Source organism: Esox lucius, chromosome 14 (assembly GCF_011004845.1).
Source record: "Esox lucius isolate fEsoLuc1 chromosome 14, fEsoLuc1.pri, whole genome shotgun sequence".
Taxonomy (NCBI): domain Eukaryota; kingdom Metazoa; phylum Chordata; class Actinopteri; order Esociformes; family Esocidae; genus Esox; species Esox lucius.
In genome coordinates, this window is record NC_047582.1 from 3,997,943 (window position 1) to 4,015,607 (window position 17,665).

Sequence of the window (17,665 nt, forward strand, 5' to 3'; positions counted from 1 at the left end):
TTTGAGCCATCTACCAATATCCTGGATGTTAAAACCATATTGTTTAGTTGGAGACATGCTTCTTAACATTTATGCAGTGCAATAAAGTACAGTATTATTTTTTCTTTCTAGTATTTGGGTTGCATCGAAGTGCTTCGGTCTATGAGATCTCTGGACTTCAACACAAGATCGCAAATAACAAGGTAAGAGAAGAAAATGTATATTATTTTTGCAAGCCATCCCACTTAGCCAAATAAAGAAGACATTTTTATGGTGTATTTTCATTGTCATTATCAACCAGAAAGACATCTTTTCAATGTCTTGTGCTAAGAGGGATCTATTAGGATTTTTGTTATCCATTTTCACCCTGTACTTGTCTCTGACAGACTAGCATGCTTTACTTATGCAAGGCTTACTTTCCTAATACATACAGTATAATTCCATGTGTACTCACCCGACTGTCCTAGTTTATCTTGATTGTTCCCCACCATCCCCAAGATAAACAGAATAATTAGAATATGCTAGTATGTCCTGTGGTTGTTTTAAATGACAAGCCTATAGTTTCTGGTAGAGCTGTTACTGTGAGTGAATTGTGTGTCACGTTTACCTTTCTGGTTGACTTCATAGAGGTTAAACCAGGCTAAATGCAGCGCTCGGAACTGTTCTCAAGGGCGTTCTTGCCATTCTAACAGCCCAGGAGTCATGCCTGTTAGAGTAAACATTAGCGCCAGACATGGACAAAGCTGCACAGTAGCACAGTATCGCACTTTCCATTGATTGGGAGTGGGGGTAAAATAATGTGTCTTAAAAGCTATTAATAGCTCTTAGATTTTGCATTGTGCACATAATTAAATACAGCAGTAAAAATAGACCACATAAATGTCTTGTCTCATCACCACAATAGCTAGTGATGTCAACACACTATAGCATTACTTTTTCATTGCTTCTTGGATGATCAGGTACATTATCATGTAGGTCTAGAATCGAGAAAGCTGTCTTATTACAATGAGTACCAAGACTACACACTTATTTCTATTGCCACTACTGCATGTGAATTGTATTACTCTTACAGCTAAAGATTGCTATGCCTTTTTTTTGGCATGGTACATTCTTGTGGACATAGAATACTGTCAAAATGTTTGTATTCACAGCGTATAACTCACAAATGTGAGCCATGATTCATAAATCCACAGCATACAATCCACATGTAAACCGTGATCCATAAATACACAGCATACGTTCTTGGGGTTGTACTCATCCTTCTTCTTCCTCCAAACACGGCGAGTGGAGTTTAGACCAAAAGGCTCTCTTTTTGTCTCATCAGACCACATCTCCCATTCCTCCTCTGGATAATCCAGATGGTCACTGGCAAACTTCAGACGGGCCTGGACATACACTGGCTTGAGCAGGGGGACCTTGCGTGTGCTGCAGGATTTTAATCCATGATGGCATAGTGTGTTACTAATGGTTTTCTTTGAGACTGTGGTCCCAGCTCTCTTCAGGTCATTGACCAGGTCCTGCTGTGTAGTTCTGGGCTGAACCCTCACCTTCCTCATGATCATTGATGCCCCACGAGGTGAGATCTTGGATGGAGCCCCAGACCGAGGGAGATTGAAACTTCTTCCATTTTCTAATAATTGCGCCAACAGTTGTTGCCTTCTCACCAAGCTGCTTGCCTATTGTCCTGTAACCCATCCCAGCCTTGTGCAGGTCTACAATTTTATCCCTGATGTCCTTACACAGCTCTCTGGTCTTGGCCATTGTGGAGAGGTTGGAGTCTGTTTGATTGAGTGTGTGGACAGGTGTCTTTTATAAAGGTAACGAGTTCAAACAGGTGCAGTTAATACAGGTAATAAGTGGAGAACAGGAGGGTTTCTTAAAGAAAAACTAACAGGTCTGTGAGAGCCGGAATTCTTACTGTTTGGCAGGTGATCAAATACTTATGTTATGCAATAAAATGCAAATTAATTATTTAAAAATCATACAATGTGATCTTCTGGATTTTTGTTTTAGATTTCGTCTCTCACAGTTGAAGTGTACCTATGATAAAAATTACAGACCTCTACATGCTTTGTATGTAGGAAAACCTGCAAAATTGGCAGTGTATCAAATACTTGTTCTCCCCACTGAAATTACACAGCAGCGAATCCATGATTGTAAACCATGATTTGTATATACACAGCATTAAGCTCACAAACGCGTGGTTGAAAGCATAAAAGAAAGGCACAAATTCATGTCACTTATGCACAAACACTACCTGACTCAAATTTCTAAAATAGCATTTGTATAAATGCAACCAGATTTGTCAGTCAACACTTTCGTGTTAGAATTGTTGAGTGTGCTTTTGTGGATCAAGTTGTGTCCGTGGATCGGATTACATTTGTGCACAGAATTCTGGCAGTTATGTTCCTAGTGTACCTAGCTAGCGGTTATACAATTAAACTTTTCCCTTGTCAGTCACATAAATTATCAAATGAAATACATCAATTTCACAGAGTGTCAGGAACAAACAGACATTTTTGCATATTCCAAAAAAGTAATTTAGTGTCTTGGCCAACGTTGGATGGCAACAGCTAGCTATGTACAGACAGCACAGTACTGCTATAGTGTGTACTACTGCCAACTAATGTTCGCTAACCAACTGTGGTTGTTTATCTTCAGTTATTGGTAAGTTGTGACCTGAACTCAGAACGCAACTGCCACAATTCTGTGCACAAATGTAAACCGATCCACGCACACAACTTGATCCACAAAAGCACACTCGACAATTCTAACATGAAAAAGTAGACTGACAAATCTGGTTGCATTTATACAAATGCTATATTAGAAATATGAGTCAGGTAGTATTTGTTTTGTGGATAGTGACTTACGTTTGTGCATTTCTACATTTGTGAGTTTAATGCTATGTATATACGAATCATGGTTTACAATAATAGATTCACTGCTGTGTATTTACGGATCACAGCTTACATGTGTGGATTGTATGCTGTATATTTACGAATCATGACTCCCATTTGTGAGTAGTATGCTGTGAATACAAACATGTTGGCAGTATTCTCCATAGATTCTGGTTTGTGTTGCTCTATCAACTTCAGAATCCATACATACACATACTGATGTTGTATCCACACCAAGACTGAAAATCTTGACCCTTGTTACCTGGCTGTATTTTCTGTGGCATGGTAGAGTGACCATTGTCTGCTTGTGTCTCTCTCTACCTCTACCACCAGAGAGGCCATCAGTTTGGTGTGTGAGGCTGTACCTGGAGCCAAAGGAGCACTCCGGAAGAGAAAGGTACCCTCTTCCCTACTGGTCATGTCTGGGGAGCAAGGTAGTCCGCAGGAATACTGGGCCCCCGGTAAAGATATATGCTTGGGCCTCCTTACTTATAGATGACATTGATATTATTAGGATCAACAGCGCTGCCAAGCCATATGCCCCGTGAATCATTTCCACTAGTCCCCGCATTAGCAACAGCCTGAAAAGAAGGACATGTGGCCAGGAAGAGAATAAGGGAGAGTGCGAGGAAAAGAGGAAAAATGAGTGAAAGGGAGGGAGACAGTAGGAGGAAAGGAGAGACACTGAGGTAAGACAGGGATTAAAAAAGGGAGGAAAAGATGGAGTGAGGGATAGAGAAAGGGAAAGAGGGGGGGTTGATAAATGAGGGGAAGGAGAGTGTGTGTGTGTGACAGAGAGTGAGAAAAATGGTGTGTCTAAGAGATAGTGAGCGATTCAGAGAGGGAAAGGAAGAAATGCAAAGATGGAGGGATGGAGGTGTGTGCCTGTGTGTGTGTGGGCGTAAATGCACAGTGAGCACTCTGCTCTGCTCTGCTTTGCTCAGTGACTCATGTAACGCAGAATATCACTAATCAAGAGGCTATAAAGCCAAGCCATGTGACTGTCTTCTACTGTGGGTTGTCTTACTTTGTGTATACATACTATGTGTTTGCGCTGGGCGAGGGTCACGCACTAATAAAACTGTCTTGTTTTCATTTGAGAAATGGGTTTGGAATATCATTCCGTATTCAGATTTCACATTTTCCTGACTGAAAAACATTGAAAAGAATTTAGGAAACCTTCAGTGTGTCTAACTCATCAACTAAGCTAATTTGTCAGATAACTCGTTTGCTGTCCACCAGCCCCCATCTAAAATCCTGTCCAACATCTTGGGGAAAAGTAACCTCCAGTTTGCCGGGATGAGCATCAACTTGAATATCTCCACCAGCAGCCTCAACCTGATGACCCCAGACTCTAAACAGGTCAGTTTAGATTCATAATTCCTTCTATATCTTCAAAATATTATTTCGCTTTAAGGGATGATGACAACAGTTGTAGTTTTAGAACGAATCAATGTTATTATTAATTATAGTAGAAATGCTCCTACTGTTACAATCATTGCCATTTAACTTCCCATAGGAAAAACTGTAATCCTGGAGGGCGATGTCGCCTTCACTGGCAATCACATTGGGTGCATTCAATTATTCTCTTTACAGAGAATAGCCTGCTGTGAATAGCCTATAGCCTATTTTTTGTAGGCTATATTTTCTATGAAAGATTTGATTGTATAGATCAGGGGTGTCAAACCGGTTCCACGGAGGGCCATGTGTCTGCAGGTCTTTGGGTTTTCCTTTAAATTGGTTCCCAGGTCAGACCTGAACAACCAGGTGGGGGTAGAAATTAACCAATTAGTGAACTAATTAATCAATCAGGTACAAGGTGAGAGCGAAAACCTGCAGACACTCGGCCCTCTGTGGAACCGGTTTGACACCTGTGGTATAGATGATTCATGATTGTCATACGCTAGAGCAGAATTGTCTTCAATGGAGGGCTGACTTTGAGGGGTTTTGTTCCCACCTGTGGAAAATGAAAGTCACAAATGAGTTTGGAGCTCCCCTCATCTGGTTGCCTGTCTTAACTGCACACCAATTAAAAATAAATAGCTAAAACCAGATGCTAGGCCATCCGCAGAATGAGTTTTACACCTCTGTGCTAGAGTTTCACCAATGGGCTGCCACATTGTAGCTGGTTATCAGTGAGTTTGTCATTGTGCTTGTTCATTCTGCATATCACGGTACCTTCAATGGGCATTCCATTGGTTCTCATGTGAAATATCCTCCACTTCCATTCTGTGTTATCAAACAAAACATTGTTAAAAAGAAGACTACTTTGAATACGCCAGTCTCTTTTGAACATAACCCCTCAGGGTTTTTATTTTGTCTGTTTAATCTAAAATGTTCAGAAATACGTTTCTGAGCTTTGGGCCACATTATCAGGTTGAACGTGTAGGAAATGTGAACAGATTTGTGTAACTTATTCTCTTCAGGTCAGAGAAAAGACAAATCACACATTTTCTTCTCAGGTAGAACACAGTAGTTCCAAATAAAAGCCCATTTGGTTTTGACGTAGAAACCCCAGTGAAAAGGGGTCCACATTAAATCCTAAATCCTGGAAGAGAAAGAGGATTATTCAAAGGGTTCCTCCACGTGGGACAGCCAAGAACAATTTTGGAATTTAATTTCCTGATCAATATGTGTTTGTCTTGTTAATTTTGCAACCTCTACCAGATCATAGCCAATCATCATATGCAGTCCATTTCCTTTGCTTCGGGTGGAGATCCAGTCAATGATCCAGTAAGACATTTTATGTATTTTCTTTTTCATTAATTTCAACACAGTAAATAGATAGAGCTAATTGTTATCTGCAATAAAACATAGATTTCAATGAATGAACAATTTCTTTAGTTGAGTTTTCCTTTGCCGACTATGTTCACTGTTGATACATTTTTCTTCCCTTTCTCAAGGACACGACTGATTATGTTGCCTATGTAGCGAAAGATCCTGTCAACCGTAGAGGTACGTTGGCTGTCTGTCCTTTGATACTTGATACTGGTTTGGGCTATTTTGTAATCGTAATTAACGTAGCAAGCCATTGTAATTAACGTAGCAGATTGTGATGGTAATTCCATCGATGGGAACTCTTTTAGGAGTAAGTACAGAGACACATTTCTCTTGAAACAATTAGCAGTTTATTTGCAAATAGAAAGACGCGTCAAAAGCTTACAGAATAACCCTCTGAGGAAAATAGATGAAAAGTCAGTATTTATTACAGTTAAAATGGGTGTGCTAAGATACTGCCCAGCTGTATTCTGTCACATAGGTTTCACCCAAAGGGCGGGCTATCCCTCCACCTTATCCTTCCTGTCCTAAGTGTTTACTGTCAAGGGGGTAGGGGAACATCGTAAAAGACAGTCGGCCACATTCCTGAAGAACAAAGGACAGATACCCTTATTGGTTTAGGCAGCTTAACAAATGGTCAGAGTACCTAATGATCCGCTGATATTATTCATACATGTGTTTCACAAACATAAACCAGAGTTATATACCAGATAATTGAAAAGCAGACATTTCTCAAATGTACATTAGTTCAAGAATTTCCATAACACGTTATAGAACTGTCTGAGTGGAGTTCCAACATCTGGTTTTCAGGAGAGACAGGAGCAAGTTTGAAGGCGACAGTATCCTTGAAAACAAAATAATGTTTAAGTTTTTTTAGGGACTCAGAGCTGGGTGGATGTAACTTGCCTTGGTTTGGTTTTTCACTATGCTTCTTCTCTGTAACAGGAATTGAACCCTGCTCTTGTGACAATTTTTTTCCAGGCCCTAGCTCAACAGGTTTGTGGTGTGCAGGAGATTGGCGGGCTTGAACCCAGTTGGTAAAAACATATGTCCTATTGGCTGTTAAACCCTCCTCTCTTCTCCTAGCGTGTCATATTCTGGAGTGTTCTGATGGTCTGGCCCAGGATGTGATCAGCACAATCGGCCAGGCATTCGACCTTCGCTTTCAGCAGTACCTGCAGTGTCCCTCCAGCAAGATGACCCCTGTACATGACCGGTGAGTTTTGGCAGATGAAACACACAAGGGCATGCATTATAGTCTGCTTGACTATTCAGCAGCATACGGTTTGTGTTTTTCTTTTGTTTTTTGTGGGGCCAGGACCACACAGTTTCACCCAATTCCACAAAGGCAGAACATTAAGTGCCAAACAAAATGAAACGACACACCAAGAGCTCCACAAACACGCGTAGGCTGTTGCATTGTAGGAAGGGGGGAATATATCAAGTGAGTCATGTGAGTGGAGCCGTGTTAACTCTGCTCTGTCCCTCCGGTGTGATGACAGGGTTCTAAATGTGGAGGAGTCGGTGTGGATGGAGGAGGAGGAGGAGCCAGCTGAGCATCCCTACTACAACAACATCCCGGGCAAAATGCCACCCCCCGGAGGCTTCATCGATACTAGGCTAGGACAGAGCAACCAAGCTGAGGTATTGCAGGACAGAGTTTGGCACACTTGACCACATGCACTACCAACAACATCCAGACCTGCATGCTACCTGTATCTAAATCTCCCGCAGTCTGAGAGATCACACGTCTCACCAAGCTCAGCAATCCACCTGTAATAATTTTTGCATTTTAGTCATTTAGCAAATGCTCTTATCAACAGCAACCTAGAGGAGTCCACATAAAACATCAAACAATGTGTGATACAATAAGACATGACTAATAAATGCAGCAAGCATGATACAAGAGTATTTTAGGCGAAGTTCCTTGCTCAAGTGGACCCAGACTGTATTTTAGCTTGATATTCACACCAACAATCTTTTGGCTAATGGTTGTGTGTTTTAACTTCTGTCAGTTGCCACTTGAAATAATGTAGGGCCCTACAATTTCCATGTTGTGGAGAATGCGGGATGGAATTGAGGAGTCCAGACATAAACACGGAATTCACGGTACTTTGGAAAGTGGTGTCTCGAGGTACTGACATCTGCAAGTTTATACAACAAAATAATCCAGCATCTCGAGTCTTCTTCGATACGTCTTTGAAAATGTTGCGTAATGTAAACATGGTCTAAGTATCAATCAATCAAATTTATTTATAAAGCCCTTTTTACAACAGCAGTTGTCACAAAGTGCTTTACAGAGACACCCGGACTTAAACCCCAAGGAGCAAACAACAGTAGTGTTGGATTTCAGTGGCTAGGAAAAACTCCCTAAGAAGGCTGAATTTTAGGAAGAAACCTAGAGAGGACCCAGGCTCAGAGGGGTGACCAGTCCTCTTCTGGCTGTGCCGGGTGAGATATTAAGAGTCCAATTGGAATAATAAATACATTTCTCTGGGCTAAATCCAGAGACTATTTGATTCTAGACTAGGTCAAAAGTATGACCAGATGGACAAGGACAGGGACAGCAACGGGCCCCCCAAACCAGGTACTCCGCAGGTGTGGACCAGGACCTCATCTCCTCCTAAAATTTAAAACTGGAGGAGACTGAGAAAAGTTAGAAGTGCATTCCTCATATCCCCCAGCACAATAATATAGCAGCGTAACACCTTGGAACTGAGACGGGGGGGGGGTCCGGCGACACTTTGGCCCTACCAAGGGGAGGCCCCGGACAGGGCCCAACAGGCAGGAAATCAATCCACCCACATTGCCAGGCATCAACCAAAGGGACACCCACCAACCGCAACCCCCCTGAATGAGGGCCGAGTATTGCCAGCAGCGTACATCCCAATCGCACAAGTGCGGAACAGAGAGTCAATAACAAGCCAGTGACTCTTCCCCCGAAAGGCATTGGAGGGAGGGCATCCCAGTGGCGACGAGAGCCCACCTGGCAAGACAGCAAGGGTGGACAGTATCAAGCCTACTGGTCACCTTCACGCCCCCGGGCCAGGCTACACCTAATTATAAACCGTGCTGTAGAGATGAGTTTTTAGTAGACACTTGAAAGTTTGCACTGAGTTTGCATTTCTAACCTTAATTGGCAGATCATTCCACAGTAGTGGAGCTCTATGAGAAAAGGCCCTGCCGCCAGCTGTTTGTTTAGAAATTCTAGGTACAATTAAAAGGCCTGCATCTTGCGATCGTAGGTTACGTGTAGGTAGGTATGGCTGGATCATTTCAGCAAGGTAAGTAGGAGCAAGTCCATGTATTGATTTATAGGTTAAGAGTGAAACCTTAAAATCAGCCCTAACCCTAACAGGCAGCCAGTGTAAGGACGCTAGGACAGGAGTAATGTGTTCACATTTTTTTGTTCTAGTTAGGATTCTAGCAGCCGTGTGCAGCAGTAATTGAAGTTTATTTATTAATTTGTCTGGATAACCAGAGAGAAGAGCATTGCAGTAATCTAGTCTAGAAGTAACGAAAGCATGGATTAATTTTTCTGCATCAGTTTTTGATAGAAAGTTTCTAATTTTTGCAATGTTTCGAAGATGAAAATAAGCAACTCTTGAGACATATTTCATATGTTCTTCAAAAGAGAGGTCAGGGTCAAGTGTAACGCCAAGGGTTTTTTTAAAAGTTTTTTGGGATACGACCATGCAGCCGTCGAGGTTCACAGTGAGATCTGCTAACAATGCTCTTTGTTTCTTGGGTCCAAAAACGAGCATTTCTGTTTTTCTTGAGTTTAAGAGCAAGAAATTCTCTGTCATCCACTTCCTAATATCTGAAACGCATGCTTCCAAAGTAGCTAATTTATGGGCTTCTCTATGCTTCATTGAAATATATAACTGTGTGTCATCAGCGTAACAGTGAAAGTTTACATTGTGATTTCGGATTACATCGCCCAGGGGGAGCATATATAGTGAGAACAATAATGGACCCAGAACCGAGCCTTGAGGAACACCAAAGCATACCTTTGACTTGTCAGAGGATATGCCATCCACACTAACAAACTGATATCTTTCAGATAAATAAGATTTAAACCAGGCTAGAACATGTCCACGTAGCCCAATATGGGTTTCCAGTCTCTCTAAAAGAAGGGAGTGATCAATAGTGTCAAAAGCAGCACTAAGATCAAGAAGCAACAGGACGGATGCGGAACCTTTGTCTGAGGCCATTAGAAGGTCATTTGTTACCTTCACGAGTGCAGTCTCAGTACTATGATGGGATCTGAAACCGGACTGGAGTATTTGATAAATGGTATTTGTCTTTAGGAAGGCATTCAGTTGTTGGGAAACACATTTTTCTAAGATTTTTGAGAGGAACGGGAGGTTCGATATTGGCCTATAATTGTTTAATATGTCGGGATCCAGATTCGATATTTTTAGAAGAGGCTTCATTTTCGCAATTTTTAGTGAGTTTGGTACACATCTGGAGGAAAGGGAGCAATTTATTATGTTCAGCATTGGCTGACCTAGCACAGGAAATAGCTCCTTAAGTAATTTTGTTGGAATCGGGTCTAGGTGAGAGTTTGTGGGTTTAGAACTCATTACAAATATAGTAAATGTGTCAAGCGATACGGTATCAAAAAATTTACACCTGGTCAGGGAGGTTCAGGACATTTTTAGGAATACTGAGATTTTGAGGACCATAACTATTTAAGGAGGAGTCAGTTATTTGTTTTCTAATGGTGATGATCTTTTCATCAAAGTAGTTCATGTATTTATTACAACTAAAGTGAAGACCCACTTCACTTGCTAAGCTTTGCTTTTTTGTTAACTTTGCAACTGTATCAAAGATACATTTTGGATTGTTTTTGCTCACCTCAATCCGGTTGGAGAAATAAGCTGATCGAGCAGACGTGAGTGATTTTCGGTATTGTAGTGTACTGTCTATCCAGGCTAGTCTGAATACTTCCAAATTGATGGAGCGCCACTTTCGCTCCAATTTTCTGAAGGCTTGCTAAAGTGCAACTGTTTAGTGGTGCAACTGTGTCTAATTTATTTCGCAGTGTTGAGTTTAGATCCTCGATTTGATCGTTTACAGATTTATTTACTCTGTCATTAATGAGCGAACTTGTAAGAATATCAAGGAATTTATTTGTAGTCCGAGAATTTATAGTACAGCTTTTGAAACTCATTGTTTGCGGAGCAAGTGGATTTCTTGTTTTAACGTTAAATGTAATAAGACAGTGATCCGATAATCCAGGATTTTGGGGGGAAATTATTAGATCTACAATACCTATTTCTCGTGACAGGACTAAATCTAAGGTGTGATTGTGGCAATGTGTTGGACCTGAGACATGTTGGATAAAACCCATTGAGTCAATGATGGCTTCAAAGGCTTTTTGAAGAGGATCATTGGACTTTTCCATATGTATATTGAAATCGCCAAAAATTAGAATACTATCTGCCATGACTACAAGGTTAGAGAAGAATTCTGGAAACTCAGTGAGGAACATTGTGTATGGGCCGGGGGGGCCTATAAATAGTAGCTATGTAAAACAATTTATCGGCCTGGTTAACTTTCATTAGTAAAACTTCAAAAGAATGAAACTCAGTGATATGTTTGAGAGTAAATTTATATTTACTGTCATAAATATTAGCGACACCCCCTCCTTTTCGGGATGCACAAGGGATATGATCACTAGTATAACCAGGAGGGGGCCTCATATAAGGCAGTGAATTCATTAGGCTTTAGCCACGTTTCACATAAACCAATAACATCTAGTTTATGATCAGAGATTAATTCATTTACGGCAACTGCCTTTGGAGCAAGGGATCTAACATTTAGGAGTCCCATTTAGAGATGCGAGGTAATGAAGTCATTTTTATTTGTGACTGAGGCGGAGGAAGCCTTTATCTTAATAAGGTTGTTTTTGTTAGCACTACCTTGTTTAACTTTTCTCAGCCTGAAACGAGTTACATTGGCAATAGGTAAAGCTGTACTAACTACTCTGGCTATGCTATCGACAGACTCCACTATGCTAGCAGGCTGGCTAACAGCCTGCGGCCTGACCGGCACCCTATCTCATGTTAAGGCTATAGGAGTGAGACTCCTGTCAATGTTCCTAGATAAAAGAAGAGCACCACTCCAGCTAGGATGGAGTCCGTCGCTCCTCAGCAGATCAGGCCTAGCCCTATTTCTGGGAGAGTCCCAAAAAGAAAGCCAGTTATCTACAAACTCTACCTCCTGCGACGGGCAGAACTCCGTTTTCAGCCAGCGATTGAGTTGCACAAGTCTGCTGTAGAGCTTTCTAGCTAGTTTACACGCTGATGCTATGTTCTGCTTCGTAACCTCTGACTGTTTCATCCTAACGTCATAGGTGCCAACGTGAATAACAATATCTCTGTACTCTCTATACTGGCCAGTTTTAGACCTTGTAGCACCAACACCAGATTTGCGGCTCATTCCGATCATTCCCCTCCGAAGATGGCTTGGGCCTTGACTCCGACTCCAGTGGGGAAAACCTTTTGAAAGTCTAAGTTGGATTTAGAAACGATTCAGGTTTAACTGGTCGACGGCATTTCTACCCAGTGACCAAGAGAAAGTTCTTGCCCGGCTGCAGGAGCTGTGCCGGGGGGCTAACAAAACTATCGCTTCTTCCTTTCTTTCTATTTCTACACTAGCATAATCCTTGCCTGACATTTGCGTCAGAAGCCGAGCCTCTAACTCTGCTATCTTTAACTGAAGACGATAGTTCTCCTCCGTGTTGTTACTACAACATTTACAGTGATAAGGCATTGTAATGATACTTAGCCTCGGGTGTTCAGGGGTGAGTAGTTCCGTTAATTATGTCCAAAAAGAGTCCTGGTGTAGTAAAGTTGGGTAAGAGGTCCACAGATAAAAATATTGCATTGGTAAAACTCTTAAAATAGAATTTTGACCAATTAGTTTATATAGAGTAAATTCGAAAAAAAAAAGTTTGTTAGGTAGCCAGGTAGGTAACAGCAGGCAGCGTACAGCACGTCAACAATCCGCAATCTCAACAATCACACAATAAGTAGGGGCAGTGGTGTAGTGGATAAGTGGGTATACTATAATGTAGTAATTTTTTGCCTAATGACTTGTTCAACAAAAATGCGCCCTGTGTGACAAATTATACGAGAAACCATGACATGGATTCTGAATGCCCTAATGATGAATCCCAATTGGTCTTTTAGTCAAAGCCAACCTTAGCTGTACTGCGATGGCCTGGGAATTTTCTTCACACTAACCTCTAGCATGGTTGAAGCTATGATGGTGTATGCTAATCCAGGCCAACTCATGCATACTTAGCTTGGTTCAGGGTTAATTTAGTAAACCATTATTGTGTTTTTACAGCATAGTCTGGGCTCCTACCTCTCATGACACTACATGGCCAAAATTAACCAAGTCATTCAACACAGTCATACATCACAGCCATAAACTGTGCTGAAATGTACAGTAAGACCCAGTAGTGTAAAAAAGGGTTCAGTGACAGTATTGCATAGGATAGGTTAGTAAGCTGCAGTCTATCCAAGGGACAATGATTTAAAATAATTTACATTCTGCATCACTCGGCCAAGGGAAATATATTCTTCTTACAAACATAGTTACATACACTATATGACCAAAAGTATGTGAACACCCCTACTAAATATTGTGTTTCAGCTAGCTGCCGGCATTTTCCAACTGAACTTCCTGGGGGTATTTAAGAAAGCGGGTTTAGTGAAAACTCAGAGTTAGTTGACTCAGAGTTGAGGGAAACTGTGGGTTTACAGTTTCAAAGAGCCAGTTTCAGCGTTACTCTGAATCAGTTACCATGGCAACATACTCTGGGAATCTAACCTGCTCGTAAGAAGGTTTTATCCAACTAACTCTGAGTTTGTTCTACTATTTAACTGAAACATGCTCTCTGAACGTGTCAGACAGGGCGTGTCCTTTTCTCGAAGAGCAACTTGAAGCACAAATACTCTGCAGAAATCTCAGTCGGGAGTGATCAGAACCCGCTTGGATGTTTTTTTATCATTCCTAAGGATTATTTGTTTGAGCATTACCGTTCTTCTGCACAAGCTATCATTCATCTGAACAATATTCTCAGCCCTCATATCGTTCCTATGATACATCGTGGACATGGTCTTAGTTCAGAACAAATTCTTTGTGTTGCAATTTTCTGTATAACATCGGTAATACTGAGCATTATGTCCAAGGCAACCTTCTATGTCGAGCTGTCATAGACGTGACTCTTGCACTGAATTTTTTTATGTACACTTTTGTAGTGTTCCCAAGTCACAGACCCATGTGACTAATCAAAAATGAATTCCACAGAATTGCAGGTATCAGTCTAAGCAGTAATCCGTTTATTTAGTATGAAGCTTTGAAACTTAAAGCACTAATCAGTTCATATTTTAGTGTGTCCAGGGATTGGCTGCATAGATGGCTCCTATCACAGCTCCTTCAGTAAATGAAGGAGATTATGTGAATATGAAGTCTTTCCATAGCATTAATGTGCAGATAGGGTTGCACCTGCATAAATAAATAACTCCACATGGTACAGGCAAGCGAACTCCGCAGTGAAAATTGCCCAAAAGCAACTATACTTCATGAGGAGCCTAAAGAAGTTTGGCGTGTCTGTAAAAATGCTCATCGACTTCTACAGGTGCACCATTGAGAGCATCCTCTCAGGCTGCATTACTGCCTGGCACGGCAGCTGCTCCGATCACAAGTCCCTCCAGAGTGTGGTGAAATCTGTGGAGTGCGTCATCAGCTGCCACCTCCTCTCCGTGCAAGCCATCTACCATACACAATGCTTTCGGAAAGCACGGAACAACATCAAAGACAATACAGCCACCAAGGCTATGTCTGGTAGACACTAGCAACTTTCTGACATGCTAGCTCACGTTATTTTACTGCTGGTACTGTGTGTATTTCTTTTTCTTGAATATACAGCTCCGGAAAAAATTGAGAGACCACTGCAACTTCCTCTTTCTTTTCCAAGAAAGTCGAAAGGCAATTTTTTTAGTGAGGAACAGAAGCATTCAATTTGCAGTGGTCTCTTAATTTTAACCATTCCTCACACAAGACCTCTTTCGACTTTTTTGGAAAGGATAGAAAAAGGTGCATACGTCTCTGCATTTTATACTCATATTCTGCAGGTGCATTCATTAATATATCTAACTATATCTAAGTATGGGATTCGAGATGTTTTTCTCATGTTGCTGTGGTGAATCTGCGTTCCACTGATTCGTTTTTTTTTCATCTTCTCGTGCACGTGCTTTACTCAGAGTTAACTTATCAGAGTTGACTGAACTACCACCTGTTCTGAAACTGTCAACTCTGAGTTTCACAGCTCGGAGTTAGTCAACAGAGTTGTGGTTTCAGCTCGAGTATGCTAACCCCCTGCTTTCTAAAATACCCCCACTACCATTTACAAAACTCAAAAATCGTTTGAAAGTTAGCTAGAAAACATTAAAGTTAGCTAGAAAACGTAAGCTAGCTAGCTTACCCAGTTAACGAGGGAGTACTGCCAAACCACACCACTGACAACTTAAAGCAAAAATACGTAATGTACTGACATTGCGCACAAGTCCTTACCATGTTGGATCTGGTTGCTTTCACAATCTTGGTTAATATTTACTTTGTCGTCCGGTATTCACAAAACGTCAGCAGACGATTTTAGTATTATTAATAAAACTGTCATCAACATCAGCATGCTAAATACTATTACCTTTCGTATAGTCAAAAAGGTTTTTTTTGATTTAATTATTGTAAATATATCAATGGAAACACATTTAATTATGTATATCTTGAATATTTTTTTCCATAATCATAGAAACTTGAAACTGGATGCATATTACTCTAATAATAGCTGGCCTAATTGTTCAACTTAATTTTTTGGTGTAAAACATATTTACTGATATAGTATTAATAATCAATAAATCCCATTTAAATCTGATTGTCTTCAATATCTTTTTCAATAATGGTTATAGAAAATTAAAACCTGACGCAAACTACTCTAACAATAACTTTCCTACTTGTTCAACCTTTGTTCTGGTGGAAAGAGTCTTCTTTACTGATTTATTAGTAATCAATAAAACCCATTTAAATCTGTATATCTTCAATATCTTTTTCAATTATAGTCATAGTATAATCAAACCTGATGCATGTTATTTAAAAAGAAAAGCTGGCCTAATTTACTCAACCTTTTATTTGGTTAAAAAAGTAGTGATTTATTACAAATAAAGTTAAACCAATTTTATACCTGTATATCTTCAATATCTTTTTCAATAATGGTCATAGAAACTTAATCTAGAAGGGAGCCTTAACAGAAGTACGAATGTGAATGTCTGTTGAATCTCGAATATAGAACTGATTTCACAAGTAAACTTCTGCACATTTTATTATTATTTTTTTTTATATTGTGTTTGTAATTATTCACATGTATGCTACATTTTGCATACTTTATCTACTACAAAAATAATGTATATTGCATATAATGTACATATACTACATTGATACGCATCAGTATACGCTATGCTGAACCCCAAAAAAGTGGGTATATGTATACATTCCACTACATCAGAGAGTAGGGGCAACGGCTGCTATTTTTAAACGGAAGAATGCGTTGCCAATCTATTGACAAATGGTATTTCAATGCATTCTCCCTGTGTCAGGTTATGTCTCTGCACTTAACTATTCATGTATAATACTTCCAGATGAACAGTACCAATGAAGTTTGGACACGTTTACCCATTCAAATGAATGGGTAGGTGTGCCCAAACTTTTGACTGGCACTGTATTTAGTTTGTCTTTGTATTGTTCTTATCTGTTGATGTAATTCACTGTATGTCTAATGTTTGGTGTGGATCCTAGAATGAGAAGCTGCTGCTTTGGCCTGTTGTTTATAACCTCATCCACTGCCTGTAATATACTAGAATATGCACCTTTAATGTTAACAGAAGTAAGGCCACTACGTCATGACAATCTATAAATACACACTACTCTGGGATACAGAAGATCCCAGGTTATTCAATCTACATGTAGAGCACTTCACTTGTCCCAGCTCACCTGGAAATGTGTCTGAGAACCAAAATTGTTCCAGATAGATTGCTCTGAGAAAATGACAAAATAATAAAACAGCTATATAATTAATAATTTTTACCTGTCTTTACTCTGGCTTATCATGTCTTTCTTCCTGTCTGTTGGTCAAGCAGCAGATTCCAGGGGATGATCAGACTTACTACCAGGACAGACACTGTGGAGAAAGCTGGGCAGAGGACAGAAGGCCTACGGGGATACTGGTCCGGCAGGGTAAGGAAGGATCTGTCTCAGTCTGGTTGTTCCTTTTAACTGTTGTTCTTGATCTTCCATATATTTCTTTCTTTCTTTTGTTTCTTTTTCTCTTTCTATTTCATTCTCCTTCTCCCTTTCTTTCTGTCTGTCTGTCTGTCTTTCTCTATCTCTCTTTCTTTCATTACTATGTGATTTTATAATGTTTCAAACTTACTTTGTTTTTACAATTTTCCCTATTTGGGAATGTATTGCCCATTTTCCTTTCAGATCCCAGGAATTCTCATAACTTTTTGTATATTCACTATGCCTTTCATGTTAGGATCATGTGACACCTACAGCGTGCCTGAAGGAAAAAGTTCTGTACCAAAAACGGGGGATGTGCCTACGTACGTGAACACCCAGCAGATTGACGCCCAGGTGCTGGCTGTGCTGCAAGCTAAACAGGACAGCATGGCCACCGAGGGGGCAGTGGGCACAGGAGCCAAAGACAGCCCCAGGAAAGATCTGTTTGATATGAGTAAGAATAACTTGGCTTACATGGATAATGCTAATAGCACAAGCATTTTCCTATTCAACATCTACATGAAGTAAAAAACAGCTATGCTGACAGTTTAGTACATTCCTATTCAACATCAATAAAAATAACATTTCATGTATTTTCTAAAGCTCTTTTTACATCAGCACTTGTCTCAAAGTGCATGTACAGATATCCAGCCTGAAGT

The 17,665-nt window shown here is 40.4% G+C and overlaps 1 protein-coding gene across 1 annotated transcript in view; it reads left to right on the plus strand.

Annotated features, from left to right (window-relative positions):
- shc3 (SHC (Src homology 2 domain containing) transforming protein 3) overlaps positions 1-17,665 on the plus strand; it is a 47,508-nt gene that overhangs the window by 19,642 nt on the left and 10,201 nt on the right. The window contains 9 exon segments of the mRNA XM_020053635.3: positions 112-182; positions 3,210-3,273; positions 4,119-4,238; positions 5,544-5,609; positions 5,780-5,831; positions 6,741-6,870; positions 7,157-7,298; positions 16,856-16,961; positions 17,263-17,460. Coding sequence (XP_019909194.2) covers positions 112-182; positions 3,210-3,273; positions 4,119-4,238; positions 5,544-5,609; positions 5,780-5,831; positions 6,741-6,870; positions 7,157-7,298; positions 16,856-16,961; positions 17,263-17,460 — 949 coding nt within the window.